The sequence below is a fragment of the Bombina bombina genome, chromosome 3 (genome assembly GCF_027579735.1).
Source record: "Bombina bombina isolate aBomBom1 chromosome 3, aBomBom1.pri, whole genome shotgun sequence".
Lineage (NCBI taxonomy): Eukaryota > Metazoa > Chordata > Amphibia > Anura > Bombinatoridae > Bombina > Bombina bombina.
This window is the reverse complement of record NC_069501.1, coordinates 897,774,580-897,796,389: the sequence shown is the minus strand read 5'-3', so window position 1 is coordinate 897,796,389 and position 21,810 is coordinate 897,774,580. Positions and strand designations below refer to the sequence as shown.

Here is a 21,810-nt window from a genome sequence, read left to right as displayed (position 1 = left end):
GACTCCTTAGAAATGAAGATTTTTCTGACAGAGGCCAGAAAATCAAAACTTCTAAGCTCTTGTCAAGTACTTCATTCTGTTCTTCTTCCTTCCATAGCGCAGTGCATGGAAGTAATAGGTTTGATGGTTGCGGCAATGGACATAGTTCCTTTTGCACGAATTCATCTAAGACCATTACAACTGTGCATGCTCAGACAGTGGAATGGGGATTATACAGACTTGTTTCCGACGATCCAAGTAGATCGAAGATCCAGAGACTCACTCCGTTGGTGGCTGAACCTGGACAATCTGTCACAGGGAATGAGCTTCCGCAGGCCAGAGTGGGTCATTGTCACGACCGACGCCAGTCTGGTGGGCTGGGGCGCGGTCTGGGAACCCCTGAAAGCTCAGGGTCTATGGTCTCGGGAAGAATCTCTTTTCCCGATAAACATTCTGGAACTGAGAGCGATATTCAATGCTCTCAAAGCTTGGCCTCAACTAACAAAGGCCAAATTCATAAGGTTTCAATCAGACAACATGACGACTGTTGCATATATCAACCATCAGGGGGGAACAAGGAGTTCCCTGGCGATGGAGGAAGTGACCAAAATAATTCAATGGGCGGAGAATCACTCCTGCCACTTGTCTGCAATCCACATCCCAGGAGTGGAAAATTGGGAAGCGGATTTTCTGAGTCGTCAGACTTTCCATCCGGGGGAGTGGGAACTCCATCCGGAAATCTTTGCCCAAATAACTCAATTATGGGGCATTCCAGACATGGACCTGATGGCGTCTCGTCAGAACTTCAAGGTTCCTTGCTACGGGTCCAGATCCAGGGATCCCAAGGCGACTCTAGTAGATGCACTGATAGCGCCTTGGACCTTCAACCTAGCTTATGTATTCCCGCCGTTTCCTCTCATTCCCAGGCTGGTAGCCAGGATCAATCAGGAGAGGGCTTCGGTGATCTTGATAGCTCCTGCGTGGCCACGCAGAACTTGGTATGCAGACCTGGTGAATATGTCATCGGCTCCACCATGGAAGCTACCTTTGAGACAGGACCTTCTTGTTCAAGGTCCATTCGAACATCCGAATCTGGCTTCACTCCAACTGACTGCTTGGAGATTGAACGCTTGATTTTATCAAAGCGTGGGTTTTCAGATTCTGTCATTGATACTCTTATCCAGGCTAGAAAGCCTGTAACTAGGAAAATTTACCATAAAATATGGAAAAAATATATCTGTTGGTGTGAATCTAAAGGATTCCCATGGAACAAGATAAAAATTCCTAAGATTCTATCCTTTCTACAAGAGGGTTTGGAGAAAGGATTATCTGCAAGTTCTTTGAAGGGACAGATTTCTGCTTTATCTGTTTTACTTCACAAAAAGCTGGCGGCTGTGCCAGATGTTCAAGTTTTTGTTCAGGCTCTGGTTAGAATCAAGCCTGTTTACAAACCTTTGACTCCTCCTTGGAGTCTCAATTTAGTTCTTTCAGTTCTTCAAGGGGTTCCGTTTGAACCCTTACATTCCATAGATATTAAGTTACTATCTTGGAAAGTTTTGTTTTTGGTTGCAATTTCTTCTGCTAGAAGAGTTTCAGAGTTATCTGCTCTGCAGTGTTCTCCTCCTTATCTGGTGTTCCATGCAGATAAGGTGGTTTTGCGTACTAAACCTGGTTTTCTTCCGAAAGTTGTTTCTAACAAAAACATTAACCAGGAGATAGTTGTGCCTTCTTTGTGTCCGAATCCAGTTTCAAAGAAGGAACGTTTGTTACATAATTTGGATGTAGTTCGTGCTCTAAAATTCTATTTAGAGGCTACAAAGGATTTCAGACAAACATCTTCTTTGTTTGTTGTTTATTCTGGTAAAAGGAGAGGTCAAAAAGCAACTTCTACCTCTCTCTCTTTTTGGCTTAAAAGCATCATCCGATTGGCTTATGAGACTGCCGGACGGCAGCCTCCTGAAAGAATCACAGCTCACTCCACTAGGGCTGTGGCTTCCACTTGGGCCTTCAAGAACGAGGCTTCTGTTGATCAGATATGTAAGGCAGCGACTTGGTCTTCACTGCACACTTTTACCAAATTTTACAAATTTGATACTTTTGCTTCTTCTGAGGCTATTTTTGGGAGAAAGGTTTTGCAAGCCGTGGTGCCTTCCATCTAGGTGACCTGATTTGCTCCCTCCCATCATCCGTGTCCTAAAGCTTTGGTATTGGTTCCCACAAGTAAGGATGACGCCGTGGACCGGACACACCTATGTTGGAGAAAACAAAATTTATGCTTACCTGATAAATTACTTTCTCCAACGGTGTGTCCGGTCCACGGCCCGCCCTGGTTTTTTTAATCAGGTCTGATGAATTATTTTCTCTAACTACAGTCACCACGGTATCATATGATTTCTCCTATGCATATTCCTCCTTTACGTCGGTCGAATGACTGGGGTAGGCGGAGCCTAGGAGGGATCATGTGACCAGCTTTGCTGGGCTCTTTGCCATTTCCTGTTGGGGAAGAGAATATCCCACAAGTAAGGATGACGCCGTGGACCGGACACACCGTTGGAGAAAGTAATTTATCAGGTAAGCATAAATTCTGTTTTTATTTTATTTCCATTCATTATTCAAAGGGACACCGAACCCAAATTTTTTCTTTCGTGATTCAGATAGAGCATGCAATTTTAAGCAATTTTCTAATGTACTCCTATTATCATTTTTTTTGTTCTCTTGCTGTCTTTATTTGAAAAAGGCATCTAAGCGGTTTTTTTTTTGGTTCAGTATGCTGGGCAGCACTTTTTTTATTGCTGGATGAATTTATCCACCAATCAGCAAGCACAACCCAGGTTGTTCAACAAAAATGTGCCGGCATCTAAACTTACATTCTTGCATTTCAAATAAAGATACCAAGAGAATAAAGAAAATTTGATCATAGGAGTAAATTAGAAAGTTGCTTAAAATTTCATACTCTATCTGAATCACGAAAGAAAAAATTTGTGTTCAGTGTCCCTTTAAAGGGACAGTCAACACCAGAATTTTTTTTTTTTTTTAAAGATAGATAATCCCTTTTGTTATCCATTCCCCAGTTTTGCATAACCCCTGTGATTACCTTGTATCTAAACCTCTGCTGACTGCCCCCATATGAGCCTACCTAGGTTTAGCTTTAAACAAAGAATACCAAGAGAACAAAGAAAATTTTGATGATTAAAGTAAATTGGAAAGTTGTTTAAAATTGCATGCCGTATCTGAATCATGAACATTTAATTTTGACTAGATTGTCCCTTTTAAATGTAATTAAATTGTAAGCCAATCTGTTGCATTCCTTATGTATTGGTGTGTTTTGACGCTTTCCATTAAGCTTAAAAAAAGTATCTCAGACATGGGTGTGAGGCTTTATTACATATTGAAACTCTTTTATAAAGAGTATGGGTTGAGTAATGATCTTTCAGATAGTTACACAACTGGATGTTTATCTCATAGTTACACATCATAGTCTTTTGTATTTAGAAAAAAAATCACAATAGGAGGTAAAATATTTTATGCAGACTTAAACAAATACTTTTGAAAGAAAGAACACTTTCCTTTTCTGTTAAGGGATTTAATTACATTTTATTAAGAACCTCAATATACTTGCTTACTGTCTTACACACTTAGAGAAACAGTGTACTCTCAAATTCCTTTTCCCTTAATGTGTTTTCAGTGACTTGTTATAGCAGTTGCAACGTATAAATATGTATGAGGAATTGTTTATTTAGGTTTACTATTGTAGTTTATTCTAATTGAATCCACAACCCAATTAAATGGGCTAAGCTTATAGGGAGAGTAGACCTAATCAGTTTATATGTATAGTTCTCTACACATAGTCTTCCTTATCTTATTTATCATGGTTTACTCAAAAAACAGTACTTGGAGAGAACAATGGTTAAAGGGACAGTATACACTCATTTTCATATAACGGCATGTAATAGACACTACTATAAAGAATAAGATGCACAGATACTGATATGAAAATCCAGTATAAAACTGTTTAAAAACTTACTTAGAAGCTCAGTTTTATACAGTAAAATGAATAATTGTTAACACGTTAAAGGAGATAAAAAATGACCATACCCTGTCCCTTTAGCTCTATTTATTTAACAAAGTTTACAGGAACATTAAACTCAAAACTGAATTGTCCATAAAGTAATCACATTAATGAAAATACATAAAACGCTAATGTACATTGATTATTTATTTGGCTTGCTTTTCTAATTGTAGGCACTTGAGGAATCGAGCAGTGTAAAGCGAAGTGGCAGAGATAGTGGCTGTGGTGACCTTTGGTTCAGTGACAGAGGAGAAAGTCTTTCTTTGACTACTGTTCATAAACGTGACGATTCCTGGGACAGCTTAGACTCTTTTAGCTCAAGGTCTTACACAAGCTTATCTTCAGATACAACACTTAAAGGCAGCAGTGAAGGTAAGTGCACCTCAGGCAACATGATTAAGTAATGTTCTGCTGTATTTCCTATCGCATGTAAACAAAATGTATCCCCTTAGTTATCTTTCTTACTTATAAATAGCTAGGGCTCTATTAATGGAGCTTCTGAGTCCTTGTGGTGCAGACTTCCTAACCTCTGATTTGAACAGGGTGATTGACAACCCCTGCTCTTTCACAATTATTGTGCAAGGGCAGGAGCAGAAGGACAGATTCCCTACATGGGAACATTACATTAGTCCTTTTAAAAATAATCCTAGTGCTCTTTTGTATAGTTTGCTGATTTAAAGGGACAGTATACTGTAGTAACATTCTCTTTACACTAGTTTGTTCCCAATGATCCATTTTACATGATGTAGCGTATTAAATTGTTTACAAATATCTCCACATCTACTTTGTCATTTGAAAAAGCGGATTTTCCTGTAACCTTTACTTAAAGGACCCTTAAATACAGTAGAAGTTTTATTTTGCCTTTAGTTTCCCTATAAATGTCAGTAGTTCAGTAATGACCACAGTAAATCTATGCCAACTAAAGTCATAAGAATAAATTAGCCTCCCCCTGAGGGTGAGAGACAGACCAGCCCCCTTTTTTTTTTTTTTTTTTTTTTTTTTAACCTTGTATTGTAACGTAGGAGTCCCTGTTTCACATAAATAACATTACATAGCAATATAAATATTTCTCAAGATAAAATTTTGTGTTTTATAAAAATATTTTACGCTCCTCGCCGTACCAACGAGACTTCTTAGAATATCTCGCCTGAGCGGCCATGTTTTGAATATCAGGCCATTATGAGTAGTTGAGTTTTTTTTTTTCCCCCCAACAAATTTCTGTGTTTATTTCCACTCCCCCTGTATCATGTGACAGCCATCAGACAATCACAAATGCATACACATGAATAATGGCTCATGCTCAGTAGGAGCTGGTCACTCATAAAGTGTAAATATAAAAACACTATGCACATTTTGTTAATGGAAGTAAATTAGAAATTTGACTTGAGTGTCCCTTTAAGTAAGCTAGAACTAAATCTTCTAGAAGGAGTGCATGTCACATTATGTGGCTGTAAAAAATGTTAGGTATTGAACACTTGCAGACATTTTTTTACCAAGTGTCTTCTGAGAGGAACCTATTGTAATATTTCCTTTCAGTTGGGTGCATGGCTTTTTGTGCCAGTTGGTTTCATTACAAAATAAACTTTTTGTGTGTGTTTTTGCAGGTGGGGAAAGTGACACAGAATCTGAGCAAACATACAAAATGCAGGAGTTAAAGAAAGATGACATGCTGTCGCGGAGGGTTTCCACGGTGGAACCTAAAGGAGCAACTAATTTCAATCAGTTTCTTCCAAACAAAAATAAACAGGCGTGTTATATGCCTGCACCCCTGAGGAAGAAAAAAGTCGACAAGAATGAAGATAACAGGAAAAGTTGGGCAAGTCCTGTCTTCACAGAATCTGATGGGACATTTTCAAGGTATGTGTTTATCTTTATTTGTATGTATTTATTTCAGGAGAATGCAGATCTCATTGTTTTAATTAACTATTTTATTGGTAAATTAGCAGTGTGGCTAAGTCATTGGATACAAAGGAATTATTTGTCATAAAATCTACAAATGTAGCAAATTTCAGTATTTTTGTTGTAACGTATATTAAATTCATAGCATCTGAATGGCACAAATACTGTATATACCCAATATATTAATTAGAAGATCATTTGAGATCTGTAACAAACTCTGGCGAGTCCAGATTATTTGAGCTTGCGCCATTTTTAATCGCCATTTTTAATCTAATGCTTTCTGTTACCTCTGCAGCTTTTAATGCATAGTGAATGTTATAGGCAGATGCCAAATCAGATTTCCAGTTTGATCCTCTAGCCTTTCCATTCAGTGATAACTAGGGAGATCCTGTGCTTTGGTAAACCAGTTATTTTTAATTTTTTTTTTTATTAAAAAAACTAAATCAAAATCACTGTTCATTGTGCGTTTTTTGAGCAGTTCAGATTCTGATGATGGAAGGCTGCCAGACTTGGTGCTTGATGATTTAGCAAAAAGAAAATACCATGCTAACAGCAAAGCGGCTGCCTCTGATCTTTGTAGCTCACAAACTGGCCCTCAAAAGCCTTCCATAAAAGTGTCTAATACAGCAATCACATCTGAAGAAAAACTCAGGTTAGTTCTATAACACTACTGCATTTAAACTGCTCAGTTGCAGCTTGGAGTTTATGTATAACTTCAGTAGTTTCCATCTTTTAGTCTAATTTCGATCGATATCGCATCAGCATGATCTTGTGTGACCACACTAACATCTGGATGACTTCCTTTCTGACTAGACCCAAACTGCTTCCCTAAAGTATTGCTTCATTAAAAGCATGTTGGGTGCACAGTTAATACGTATAAAACTTGCTAACTGGGTATTTTATGTGTTAGTCAAGACAAGAAAACTTACTTGGAAACACAAGGTGAAACTGTATCGAGAGATGATTTTGACTACACCGGCGTCACTTCAGATGGAGAAAATGATCTGTCTAGAGAATTTCCGAATATTATAGAAGATGATCTCTATGTTCGAAAGGTTAACTTACCAGCCCCACAGCTGAAGCATTCTTTTGATGATTTTCTTCCTAAATTTTCAACGCCAGAGGCTTCTGCGTGTTGGAAAGGAAAACGAACAGGGATCCATTCCAAGCCCTGGTATAAAGAGTTTCAGGGATTCAGGTTTGTGTTTTTGTGGTAATTTTGATCTGTCACCTAGATTGCATTGATGCGTACTTGTTTGTATTTATGTATATATGTATGTAACTTAAGGTTGAGGGGCCTTAATGTATAGATTGATCTTCTAAACAATCAACTAGCTTCATGTGCTTCAAATTTATTATTTTTTACCTGAGACTAAGTGCAATAACGTTGCATCCCCACACAACCCGCATGCTTTTCTTAATGTTAACATTTCTCACATTTATAGAAAACCACAGTAACAGTTAAACTTATTTGAAATGTTTAACTGATTTAGTTAATAGATATTATATTAACATAAGAAAATTCTTTGGTAATACAATAAGACTTCCAAACTGGTGTATGTCCCCAGCAACCTCTTAAAAAATCAATATGATAATTGGCATTTGAACGTTTGACAATAGCGTCTAAGTGAGCAAATGTCCTACTAGTGAACTTAACATTTAATTTAAGGTAAAACATAAAGAAGCAAATAGAGAAAATAAATATTTGAACTGTGATTCTCATAGACTTTCAATGATAATGATAATCAACTTCAGAATATTAAACTTGAGTGCTCTAAAAGTAATTATGTATTTTCATACCTTAAGAATTTACTTGCCAAATGATTGTTCTGGTTTTGCTCTATGTAATTGACTGGAATGCAGTGGGGTTTTAAGAATTGCTGGAAGGGACTGTGCCCCCAGCCATACTTTTATACATGTCCCCCTGTACGCTACACAGAACAAGGAGAGTGATAAATGGTGATAGAGAAATATAAATAAGAAATAAATTATAAATAATGACCCCACACCAGTACCTCCTCAGATATGAATCTTTGTTAGCAAGTGTGTGATGCTAAAAGTTATACCTTGATATTTTTTCGTATGTTCATATTTACCCTTTGTGTATGTGGTTTTTACAGTAAAAGATCTGATGATGACCTCAATTGTTTATGGGCATCTGGTCTTGGATCAGTTTTTAAAGTCCACAGTGATTCAGGATTGAATGGATTGAATTCTCATTCGATAACAGCCTCAAGCAATTCAACAAAAGATGTGGATAACTCTGACAAACCAAGGTTGATTTTAACAAAAAAATATAACTTCCACGTTTGTCCCTGTCAAAATAAAGTCCTGATTTTTTTTAATTTTTTTTAACCAGTTTAGTATTTATTGTATAAGTATATTCCACTGATTTGTTATAAACCAGTGCAGGACAACATGTTTATTGAGTACATTTTATATAAATTTGCTCTGCATGTGAATTTTTTTTTTTTTTTTTAATGGCTTACATTTTAACGCCAAAAATATTTCTCATGTAAAAAGAAATACATGTATGTCCCATTAGCCAACTTAACAGTTCTCTCACAATTTACATCTTGTATGTTTTTTTCCTCTGTGATTAGCCAGTTTCTGTTACTTCAGGCACTGCAAAAAATTACTTCTGATGTACTGTCTAATGAAACACAATCAAAATCTGACCCATCATCCGGTCCTAGAATTGTAACTGCTCGCCAGGATCCTACGATTGTACATAACAACCAAAGGATAGAAACTATGCCAGATCTGCAAAATGATGATTACTTTACGAGGAAAACAGGAACATTCCATCTTAACCAAGTTATCAACCTTGGAACACCCTTAGCTCGTGTGATAGAACTAGAAAAAGACATTATTCTTCAGTCAGAGTCTGAGCTTCCTGATTTAGTAAAAGATGACATGACTGTTCGTGCAATCCAGTCTGATTCAAAGGAGGTACCGCTATCAGGTGCCCCAGACAAGTATCAACCTGTTCCTTTTCCTGATCCGTGGACTCTACCTGAAGAAATACAGTCCAAGTTCATTAGTATGGCAGCAAAAAAGACAGAAGCTGGGAAAGGAGGAACAGAGGGCAGGGTGGTCAAAACTTCTGAAAACCTGAAGACGGATGATATGTTAACAAGGAAAGTAAATTTATGTCAAGCTGTTCATTTACCCCAGCCAAATTTTGCTCCTGGTTCCTGCAGTGAAGATGATATAAAAAAATGGGAATCGATCAGGGAGGCCAGCAAAATAAGACATAAAAAACGTCAGTTGGTGGAAAGGTCAGGTTGCTGTAATCTTGAGTTTTCGTTTTGTGGCGTGTTTTTTTTTTGGCATGCCATTTCTTGACGTTATATGCATGTATAATCTATAAATAAAATTGCACTCCATATGTAATAACCTGTAAAGAACAGGATATGGGCTGCTCTAGGTTTTACAGTAAAACGTACATGTGCGTGTGCAAATATCTGCAAATTTTGTTATGAGCGTTCTTGACAGCTTGTCGTGTTTTAGAGCAATGATCTGCTCTCATTCATGCATGGATTTTCCTATCCCAGTGATTGTTGGCTTTGAGGAAATTGAGAGTTGTTTAATATGTGCAGATACTGATTTACATTGAGACCAGTTAGGCAGCTACCTAGAGTGGTGACAAGCATGTGGTGTGTTTGTTAAGGGCCTATTCGCTAGCCATATTTTACTCCATATAGCAGCTGGCTTAATGGAATATTAAAGTACATTTTAAATATATGCATTAGCAATTAATTATTATATTGTAAAATATCTATATTCAAAGTAAAAATGTAGAAGCATTTAATGCTATTTTCCAATCCAAGGACATACCTGTACCTCTTGGAAATCATCTTGTGTTGTTTAAATTGCTGCCTTTACAGTAGCCAATTGGAAACCGCTATAAATGAGCTCCTGCATATATAAACCAATGACTGTACAGATTGCACTTCAGCCTCTCAAGGGGTAGTGAAAAAATGACTTCTTGTAGGCAAAATAAAGTGCATTGCAAAATTGTTGTTTTTTCTTTTTAATATATGCATAATTTAAACTTTGCAGGTGGAATTACTACTAATGTCCCTTTATATGGGGGGGGGGGGGGTTGAAATTACTACAATACTCACACGTTTCTGCAACCTGTTTGTTAATGTGCATCACTAACTCACATTCAGGATGTTTAACAAATGAAACAAGCAATTTAAACCAATTAGAACTATCACAGTGTTGGTTGGTGTTAAGATTACGCCAGCGTCCGAGTCAAGGAGCCCCCTAGCAGCAAGATCTAAAGAGTAAAATGACTATAATAATTTAGATTTTAGCATGTAGCAATGTTCAGACCAACTCTAATACCTGCTGTGTGATGTGTGGATGTTTGTACTTTTTAAATGCATTTTTGTTAGAAAAACAAATAAATCCATATGCTTTTGTTTCTGATTTCTCAGAGTACGGGAAAAACTTTCTATTGACAATGGGTAAGTTACTTATGATGCAAGCTTATTGCAATAGCTATTTCTCTTCTATTGTTATATATTTATTGCCTTGCAATCCAAAGCCTTTGGAAGTTGGGGCTGGAAGGAATGCGGTTTGCATGCTGCTTCAGGTGCTGTGCATGAGAATACTGCAGGACAAGTAGTATCATCTACGTCTCTGCTTTGTTTGTTTTGGCTTTAATATTAGAATGCTGCAGTGAGGGCTAATACAAACAGGAAGTAAAACATTACTATGTACTCAGTGTTCAGATTACAACTGCATTTTACCCTTTCATACTACAATATAGTACTTTACACGACTAAACCTGTGCTTTGCTTGATGCCAGCTATACAAAAAACACACACGCGCACACACATCTATACACAGTGCTTCTTTATGAAACAGGTGCCTGTATTCATTGATTTGTGATTGATATGTGATCAGTAACCTTGAGAAAAAACAAAGGGACAAAGTTATTTACAATGCTTGATATATTTTTAGAGTATTTACATCACAATTACAAATATAAGCCAGATGTCAGAGGTGTTGGTACCCATGAGTACCCAACAAAAAAAACATACATATTATGTTTGTGTTGAATGCATTGTTATACCTAAAGAAGGAATAACTTATTTAGGAGGTAAAATATATAAAATATTTCCTTCCCTGAAGCATGGAGTATTAGTTAATATAAAGTGGTGTAATATGATGTACTTAATAGGCTATTGCCAGAGATAAAAGAACATTGTGTCTTTATAATTGGAATATTCTCTACAAAGCATACGATTCATTTTCCTTTCTGGTCACTGGAGCTTCTTTGGAATCTTGTAGCAATGTTTAAGAGTTTGTCATGTATTTAGATAAGCTAGGTGTTTTGTGTTTATTGGTCATCAGCTATGTGTTTTGTGTCTATTGGTCATCAGCTAGCTGTTTTGTGTCTATTAGTTATCAGCTAGCTGTTTTGTATCTATTGGTCATCAGCTAGCTGTTTTGTGTCTATTAGTTATCAGCTAGCTGTTTTGTATCTATTGGTCATCAGCTAGCTGTTTTGTGTTTATTGGTCATCAGCTAGCTGTTTTGTGTCTATTGGTCATCAGCTAGCTGTTTTGTGTCTATTGGTCATCGGCTAGCTGTTTTGTGTTTATTGGTCATCGGCTAGCTGTTTTGTGTTTATTGGTCATCAGCTAGCTGTTTTGTGTCTATTGGTCATCAGCTAGCTGTTTTGTGTCTATTGGTCATCGGCTAGCTGTTTTGTGTTTATTGGTCATCGGCTAGCTGTTTTGTGTCTATTGGTCATCAGCTAGCTGTTTTGTGTCTATTGGTCATCAGCTAGCTGTTTTGTGTCTATTGGTCATCGGCTAGCTGTTTTGTGTCTATTGGTCATCGGCTAGCTGTTTTGTGTCTATTGGTCATCGGCTAGCTGTTTTGTGTCTATTGGTCATCGGCTAGCTGTTTTGTGTCTATTGGTCATCGGCTAGCTGTTTTGTGTCTATTGGTCATCGGCTAGCTGTTTTGTGTCTATTGGTCATCGGCTAGCTGTTTTGTGTCTATTGGTCATCGGCTAGCTGTTTTGTGTCTATTGGTCATCGGCTAGCTGTTTTGTGTCTATTGGTCATCGGCTAGGTGTTTTGATCATCAGATGATACTGAATATATATGAGGAGTTTTGTGATTTGTTTGTGAAATTAATGTAGAATGGGTCAGGATAACCATTGTTTTTTAATATTTGACAAGTTTTTTTGTTTTTCAGTTGCCTAGTCAGTGCATCCCTTTTTAACTATTAGAAAAATCTGCATTGGTTTAGGATTTTCAGAAGTAGTGAATCCTACATGTTTACAGGTTTTACATTATTTTTGAAGCTCTTTTCTCTTCTGAGAAATTAAAGACGTAATTTTTAACTTGTGACATTTAAAGGGACATTAACAATGAATACGCAGTTTACTTTTGTACTATAAGCACCTGTAAAATATTAGTTGATCTGTAAAGAAAAAGAAATACATAAATATGAGCTGGAGACAAACACTGGGTTTTACTCCTTTGCTTCCTATACTCGTTGATTCTTTTCCCATTCTGTGTCAAAGACCACACTGCGTGTAATGTAGCGACTCATTGGTTGATACAAGTATGTAGGCATCAGATGGTAGCATCTAGCAGGTTTATTTTCTCTTAAAATGTACAGATCTCAATAGATAACACGGCATGGCTAGTCAAAAAATATATATCTTTATTCTAATGGGCCAGTATTTGACCTGTATAACTTGTTGATGTAAAATGTACTTTGGCCTTTTCTAACAGTTTTTTTTTACATAAATATAATTGGTTCTAGTCATTTCAATTCTAATAAAACATACATTTGTACTTTGCACTTTTTTTTGAAGGGCAGCAATTGGTTTTGATGTTATAAACATTTGTGGCATGATAGTCTGAAAAGTTGATATGCTGTAAAAAGGAACTTATTTTTAATATTACCATTGTTCTTTGTTGCTATAGCTTGCTATTGCTATAGTTGTTCTGGTTTTGTTAGGACATTGTTTTTCCCAGCAATTAAAGAAAGAATAACAATAGAAAAACAATGACATTGATATTTAGAATTTGTTTGTTTGTGGTAATGGTATATCCTTAATGAGTGGGAATCCTTTAGAACTTTGTCCCACCAGACATTCGTTATTGATGTTGCCCAGTTGTAACAATGTACCACACCTATCTAATTGGTAGTTCTTTTTGGTGGAGTAATGCTGAGATACAACCCAGTTGTTTTGGAAAGCATTCATTGGGATAAACAGGGCTATCTATTTGCATTGCTGCAGACTGCCACCTCCATACCGTGCTCTGTGAGCCGTACCAACTGAAATGCCCCTATTTACACTGATGCCACTGCTCAACTAACTTAAAGGGACAGTCAACACCAGAATTTTTGTTGTTTAAAAAGAAAGATAATCCCTTTATTACCCATTCCCCAGTTTTGCATAACCAACACAGTTATAATAATACACGTTTTACCTCTGTAATTATCTTGTATCTAAGCTTCTGCTGACTGCCCCCTTATTTCAGTTCTTTTGACAGACATGCAGTTTAGCCAATCAGTGCTCAGTCCTAGGTCACTTTACGTGCATAAGCTCAATGTTAGCTATATGAAACATGTGAACTAATGCCCTCTAGTGGTCAAAATGTATTCAGATTAGAGGCAGTCTTCAATGTCTAAGAAATTAGCATATGAACCTCCTAGTTTTAGCTTTTAACTAAGAATACCAAGAGAACAAAGCAAAATTGGTGCTAAAAGTAAATCGGGAAGTTGTTTAAAACTGCATCCCGTATTTAAAATATGAAAGTTTTTTTTGGCCTTGACTGTCCCTTTAAAACGTGTCAGTATCGCTTTATTTCATTCCAGTAAATTAGCCCCACTTCAGTTTTTGTTTTTCATGCATTGCTACTGGAATGATTAAAATACACCCAAATAAGTAGACATGCTATTCTTCCTGAATTTTATACCTGTGTTGTGTAGCAACAGGAAATGTGAATAATCATTAGTGTTTCATATTGTGTCCAGGAACAATTCATTTTGTTATTATTTTAGGATTTGTTTTTGAATGTCAGCAAGCGGATGAGTTTAGGGCACTAATAACAACAATGTTCATTAAGTGCGTTTGCATGGATAAAATGTGTATTTTAAGGAGCTCATAATAAGTACAGATTGTGACTTCATATGGATATATTATTGCATTACAAATATTTACACTTGGACAATACTTTAATCAAGTAGACTTGCAAATATGAAGTGTTCAGATTTTTTACATTCCATCATAGTATTACGTACCCGTCTCAGATAACGACTGTCATAGTCTAACCTGCAAAGAATATTATATATTTAGGACACAATGTCTAGCTGCCCTTCATGTAACTGTCATGGTTGTGTTCTTCAACCATTGAGATTGAGTATAAATGATAAAGCCCCCTGAAGTATGTGACCTGCGATTAGAATACATAGATGGATGCCTGTACTAGCCAATGCTTCTCCACTCTTCGCTTAGGCAGCTGCTTAGTGTGCCTTTACTATCTGGGTGTTTAAGTTAAAATCTATGACTTGCCTTTGTAGAAAAAAAAAGGCGTAAGGCAAGTGAGTTTGTGTTTGCTTTCAGTATACTATGTGTATTGTTATTAAAGGTGCATTGAATACATTCTTTTCTTTGTTGCATTTAAAAAAGGAATGAAGTTTGTATTACATGGATCATGTGTGCACTTTGTTAGTTTCAAAATCAAATGAAACGGCTTTAATTAAAGGGCTATTCCAATGCAAAAAATTACCTGCTCTCTGTATTTACAACATGTAATTTTTATATGACTAACCCCTAAGCTTGTGTTAAAAAAGGGTTAAACACAGTAGATCAGAATCCTTTAGAAAAACGTATCTCATGATCTCCACGGAAAACACCATTACAGTCTATGGCAATTTCAACAGAAAAATAATTTTAAGTTTTTATTTTTTTATAAATAATCAAGCCCATAGTTAGCTGCATCAGTAACACAAAATGGCACAGTGTAACCAACTAGAGCAGGCCATTTTTATCTTTTCATGTTGTTCTTCCCTGTTAATGATATTTTGAATTTAAAGTGACATTGCATGGTAGACATGTTGCAACCATGCTTTTAATACTCCTGGTGGGATACTTAAAAAGCCTTAAAGGGACATTATGCACTCAAAAAAATATGGGGTATTCAAATAAAGAATTTAAAAAAAATAAAGTTTGTAATTGACATGTTTTAGCAATTTTTCTGCTAAAGCTTCTAAAATTGATGATAAAGTGTCACTACATAAGAATACGTTCGTAGGACACACTAACTACAAAGCAAGGAGTTTTTCCTCGCTCCCTAGCTAGTGTCCTTATAGCCAGCCCCCATGCTGTAGCTGCTAATACATGTCAATTACAATCCCCTCCCTGACTGTTCAACTGTGCAGGGGAATAGGGAATCTCACTCACTGGGCCCTGTGCCAAGCACCCTGTTCCCCCTTCTAATTGGTTGCTTGCCTGCCAGCTGTCCCCCTCCGTTTTCAGAATGAGCCCCGCAAGAGTAAAGTTCTGCAGGAGTGAGAAGGACAGTGGGAGTGTTACATTGAATACCTTGGGGGACAAGTGGAGTGGGACATCAGGCATCACACACCGGCAGCACTCACAAGGCTTTACACGCTGTTATTATGTGTTGCAGCATTGTGGGCTGTGCGTGATTATCAGTTACACAATAACTGTAACAGCTGTGCCACCTTTTTGTTTACTAGTGTCTGTGTTAATAAGATTATACAGGCTTATATATATTTACATAAGTATAGGCTACGCTATTAGAGAGTATGACACACAATCTGGGGTCTGTTCTCCAGGTCATGGATAATCAGTGATCGCATTGTCAAATTCCAGAAGCGCTATCATTACAAGCCTTTCCATGTTATTACTTTGTAGCAATGTACAAGCTGTTATGTGTTGCAGCATTGTGGGCTGTGCGTGAGTATGATCATGCTTTCTAACATAGCTGTAATGCCCATATTCAATGCTCATACTCACGCACAGCCCACAATGCTGTATTCAATGCTCATACTCGCGCACAGCCCACAATGCTGTATTCAATGCTCATACTCGCGCACAGCCCACAATGCTGCAACACATAACGGCCTGTACATTGCTACAAAGTAATAACACGGAATGGCTTGTAATGATAGCGCTTCTGGAAATAGCACATCCGGATGCAGAAGCTGCTGTGTGAGTTTACCTATCGGTCATATATATTTATTATAATGCGTGTGGTACTGGTGTAGATTCTATGAGGTGGCATCTGAGGACTGTCCGTTCTCCTATGGTCCCTAAACAGAAGCCGTGTGTTGACATTTCTGAATTGTGTAAGAATGCCCATATTCAATATTCATATTCAGCTTCTGTTTAGGGACCATAGGAGAACGGACAGTCCTCAGATGCCACCGCATAGAACTTTTGTTTATGCGGAAAGCCTGTATGGGTTTGGTAAAGTTTTCAGCGATATATAAAATAAAGATATAAAAGAAAGTAAATGTTGACTAATAAGGATTTTGTAGGTTGACAGCCACCATCTTCTGTAAACGATATACTGATCAGTAAGATGATTGTTAGCACAAATAGTACAGCGATAACTAGTGGGGAAAACAAGACGGAGAAGAAACAATACTGATACTAATTACTGTAATGTTGAAAGAACACCACAAAATATGTAGCCCTCACAGGAGCTTATGAGAAATACTAAACAAGATCTTGTTAGTAGCAGATAAACTCATCTGCATAGTTAGATTGTAAGGCGCAAGTTTAAAGGGACAGTCTACTTGAAAAATGGGCAAATCCTGATGCAGTGGCTGCTGTGAGTTTACCCATCGGTCATATATATTTATTATAATGCGTGTGGTGTAGATTCTATGAGGTGGCATCTGAGGACTGTCCGTTCTCCTATGGTCCCTAAACAGAAGCTGAATATGAATATTGAATATGGGCATTCTTACACAATTCAGAAATGTCAACACACGGCTTCTGTTTAGGGACCATAGGAGAACGGACAGTCCTCAGATGCCACCGCATAGAATCTACACCACACGCATTATAATAAATATATATGACCGATAGGTAAACTCACACAGCAGCTTCTGCATCCGGATGTGCTATTTCCAGAACCGCTATCATTACAAGCCATTCCGTGTTATTACTTTGTAGCAATGTACAGGCCGTTATGTGTTGCAGCATTGTGGGCTGTGCGCGAGTATGAGCATTGAATACAGCATTGTGGGCTGTGCGTGAGTATGAGCATTGAATATGGGCATTACAGCTATGTTAGAAAGCATGATCATACTCACGCACAGCCCACAATGCTGCAACACATAACCGCTTGTACATTGCTACAAAGTAATAACATGGAAAGGTTTGTAATGATAACGCTTCTGGAATTCTACAATGCGATCACTGATTATCCATGACCAGGAGAACAGACCCCAGATTGTGTGTCATACTGTCTAATAGCGTAGCCTATACTTATGTAAATATATATAAGCCTGTATAATCTTATTAACACAGACACTAGTAAACAAAAAGGTGGCACAGCTGTTACAGTTATTGTGTAACTGATAATCACGCACAGCCCACAATGCTGCAACACATAATAACAGCGTGTAAAGCCTTGTGAGTGCTGCCGGTGTGTGATGCCTGATGTCCCACTCCACTTGTCCCCCAAGGTATTCAATGTAACACTCCCACTGTCCTTCTCACTCCTGCAGAACTTTACTCTTGCGGTGCTCAGTCTGAAAACGGAGGGGGACAGCTGGCAGGCAAGCAACCAATTAGAAGGGGGAACAGGGTGCTTGGCATGGGGCCCAGTGAGTGAGATTCCCTATTCCCCTGCACAGTTGAACAGTCAGGGAGGGGATTGTAATTGACATGTATTAGCAGCTCCAGCATGGGGGCTGGCTATAAGGACACTAGCTAGGGAGCGAGGAAAAACTCCTTGCTTTGTAGTTAGTGTGTCCTACGAACGTATTCTTATGTAGTGACACTTTATCATCAATTTTAGAAGCTTTAGCAGAAAAATTGCTAAAACATGTCAATTACAAACTTTATTTTTTATTAATTCTTTATTTGAATATCCCATATTTTTTTGAGTGCATAATGTCCTTTTAAAGGGACAGTGTACACCAATTGTCATATAACTGCATGCAATAGATGATCTAGAAATCCACTGTAAAAACCTTTTAAAAACTTGATTAGAAGCTCCCAGTTTAGCATTGTTGATGAGGTAATGGCAAACCTGCAAGAAAATCATGTTTCACTTTGTTTATATTTTTTAAAACATGTTGCTCATGTGGGAATATTTGTTTTCTTAATTTTTTCACAGGTGCACACTTTTAATCCGGTTTTTAAATGTTAGTTAAAGGAATCTAAACCCAAATGTTTTTCTTTAATGATTAAGATAGAACATGCAATTTTAAGCAACTTTCTGATTTACTCCTATTAATTTTTCTTTGTTCTCTTGCTATCTTTATTTGAAAAGCAGGAATGTAAAGCTTAGGAGCCGGCCCATTTTAGGCTCAGCACCCTGGATAGTGCTTGCGTATTGGTGTCTACATTTAGCCACCAATCCGCAAGCGCACCCCAGGTGCTAAACCAAAAATGTTTTGGCTCCTAAGCTTTCCGTTACTGCTTTTTAATTATAGATAGCAAGGGAACGAAGAAAAATTGTTAATAGGAGTACATTAGAAAGTTGTTTAAAATTACATGCTCTATCTTTTTCATTAAAGACATTTTTTTGTTTTTATTCACTTGCAAAAAGGTTAACCTCAAGCTGTTTAATTATAAGACTAACAGGAAGTATGTGCTTTGTGCGCAACTGCTTTGTGTGATAGAATATCACTGTCTGATAAAGAATATTCTCATAGGTCTCTTGTTCATCACTAATAATATGTTTTACAGTGTCCTTTTTTTAAAATGCCCCTCTAAGGATAAAGGGACAGAGTACTGTAAAATTGTACAAACTATATATGATTCTTTTGATTTTGTGTGTGTATGAAATAGCTGATTTTGTTCTTTCAAACTACAACCCATTAAAATGGGTTGAGCTTGCAGGTTAATTAGACCTCCTTATTTTATCACTTTCTCTACATGCAAATGCTTTTTTATATCATCTGTCTGTATACCAAAGCCCAATACTTTTTTATTTTTTTATTATTTATCTTTCCTAACCCTCACTTGGAGTATAAAGTCTTCTGCCGGCTATGTTTACACAGCTTTTCTGTAGTCTATACTTAAGTATTGAAACTTTCAGTATAGGCGGGGGTATCACAGGCAAAATCAGCTGTTTAAAATGCAAAATAAAGGTTAAGGAACTATTTGTAAACAATGTAATACACTACACAAGGTAAAGTGAATAATTGGGAACACATTAAGGGGCAGACACATTTAGGGTACTGTCTCTTTAGTAGAATTATGAATGACTCAATTTGATGAGCAGAAACCTGACTTAAGATAAGAACATGATAGCTTGTCTCTACAGTATACTGGCAGCACCTCTTTCTCCTAAATAAAGTTCCATTGAAGGTCCTAGTGCAGGGGTGGTGAAGACTTTTGAGTGTGTGCATCCAAGTTGTCAATCATCTTCTAAAAAATGATCTTGCAGGTGGTATGGTGGTAGTTCTGGGACTGCATGCCGCCTTACATTTTTTGCATACCCCTTTGCACAAAAGTTGAGAGGTTTGGCACCCCCTGTATTGCGATATCTAGAATCCTTAAAATAAACTAAACAAAAACTTTTTTTTTTCTTCCATACAGTATCATTGTAATGTTTAGATTCAAAACGCCCTTTATCTAAATTAATGGTTTGTGTTAATTTTGTACTTTTTGGCACTTTATTTTATTTTTTTGCATATTTCTATATTCCTCAAATATGATGTGTATGGCAAAGTGTGCGTTAATATTTATAAAGTTTTCCATGGTAGCATAGTATATTTTATATGTTAAAGCGATTGTAAAGTTAAATGATTTAAACCCCAGTATTTAAAAATACTCTTAGGAACATGGGCACTTTAATTAAATAAACTTTACAATTACGCTTCTTTTTTTAAAATACTTACCTTTTTGTTACTGTAAACTTACCGCCGATCCTCCGCCTGCAGCTCCTTCAGTATGGAGCAGATCGATGACGAATCCGGCTTCCTCCAATCGCTGTGTGCCCCCTTTCGCGTCCAGCTCGTGAGGCACACAGGAAAGTATTTTTAAAAAGAAGCAAACATTGTAAAGTTTAATGACTTAAAGTGCCCATGTTTTTAAGAGTATTTTTAAATACTGGTCCTTAAATCATTCAACTTTAACAATCACTTTAAATAAATAATGGTTTCATTTTTCTTTTGCCTGAAAATATTATTTTTTCTTTAAGAAACCTGTTATTCAGACTTTTGTGTGAATGTTCCTCCTCTTAGCATTCCATTTAAGAACATTAAACCACCTGCCAGTATTTCCCATAACATTTTTTAAATTGTATGAAATAATAGATGGATGTTCTTTGCTTGTGTTAAACCTGAAAAGTTCCAGATAATCATTGCAGCTGAGCTTAACACCTTTAATAAACTTTTTTTTTTTTGTGGTTTTGTATTAAAGCTTGTATGGAAACTAATTTGGGTTTATAGTTTGGTTGAAATCTTAATAAACACTTAAAGGGACATCATACTCATGCTAAATCACTTGAAAGTGATGCAGCATAACTGTTAATAGCTGACATGAAAATATCACCTGAACATCTATTTTTTACTTTAAAATTTCTTCATATCACCAGAGTAAGTGTTCTGTGAACAGATGTACTTCAGCTGCTGTCCAGCTGCAAGTAAAAAAACAAAACTAAAAACAATAGCCAATCAGCAATGCTGAGGTCATGCGTCGCTTTGATCTCATGAGATTTCACTGACAACTTCCTTAAAATGAGTCGGAAAATAACATGACTGTGCCTACACTCCCTTGCAAGTCCTGGGACATGCATCCTGATTGGCTGCTTAAAGTCTCTTTACAGTGCGGTGAGAAAATTTAGGACATTTTGAGGTAAAATATCTTCCTTTTTTATAGTGCTGGGCGATATGGGGGAAAAAAAATGCATTATAACACCTTAATTTTTCATATATTTTTTTTTTAGATATATATCTATATCCACTAGAATGTTTACAACCCGGGAGGGGAATTTAAAAAAACTGCACAGCAGTTAAACGTCGGTCACGGTGGCTGGCTCCTTCACTGAGTGATTAGAGATTACTGTATTGCAGAGGAGCTAATGCTGGATTGCTAAAGTCAGTGCACGTCAGCACCCCCTGTAATCCCCATAAGCCCCCCTCTGTAACCTACATTAACCCCATCAGCTCCGACTGTAACCCCCAATAGCACCCCCTGTGTAACCTACATAAGTCCCATCAACTCCCACTGTAACCCCCCAATAAGCACCCCCTTCAACATCATAAGCATCGCCCGCATTAGCCACAGTGCTCCCCGGTAAGTCGACTTAATGTCGAAAGGCGGGCACGACAAGTCGGTGGCGTGCGATGGAGCAATTTGGAACAGCTGATTTTAGGAGGTTGGGCTTCTTGCGCATGCGGAGTAATGTAACCGGAAGTGACGGGGTTCCAACTTCCGAAGAGTTTGACAATTCGACACAACACCAGCCCTCCTGTATGTCATAGGTGACGTCAAAGGGGGCAGAGCTAAGAATCGCATACTCTCACGGTTTTTCATGGTTTTAAATTGCATATTCGATTAATCGTGCAGCCCTACTTTTTTATATAGAGATTTTCAGGTGATATTTTCTAGTCCACTTTTTACAGCTATGCTGCATCACTTTCAATTGCTTCATCTTTTGGGT

General features: G+C 37.3%; 1 protein-coding gene across 10 annotated transcripts in view; it reads left to right on the top strand.

Moving 5' to 3' along the window:
- LMO7 (LIM domain 7) overlaps positions 1–21,810 on the top strand; it is a 280,751-nt gene that overhangs the window by 184,603 nt on the left and 74,338 nt on the right. For 5 of the 10 annotated variants that reach the window (XM_053707915.1, XM_053707914.1, XM_053707916.1 and 2 more), the window contains 7 exons: positions 4,222–4,420; positions 5,653–5,905; positions 6,426–6,599; positions 6,858–7,145; positions 8,068–8,223; positions 8,551–9,228; positions 10,396–10,425. In XM_053707915.1, coding sequence (XP_053563890.1) covers positions 4,222–4,420; positions 5,653–5,905; positions 6,426–6,599; positions 6,858–7,145; positions 8,068–8,223; positions 8,551–9,228; positions 10,396–10,425 — 1,778 coding nt within the window. The remainder of the gene's footprint in view (positions 1–4,221; positions 4,421–5,652; positions 5,906–6,425; positions 6,600–6,857; positions 7,146–8,067; positions 8,224–8,550; positions 9,229–10,395; positions 10,426–21,810) is intronic. The other 5 variants (XM_053707923.1, XM_053707922.1, XM_053707919.1 and 2 more) reach the window with 3 other exon arrangements.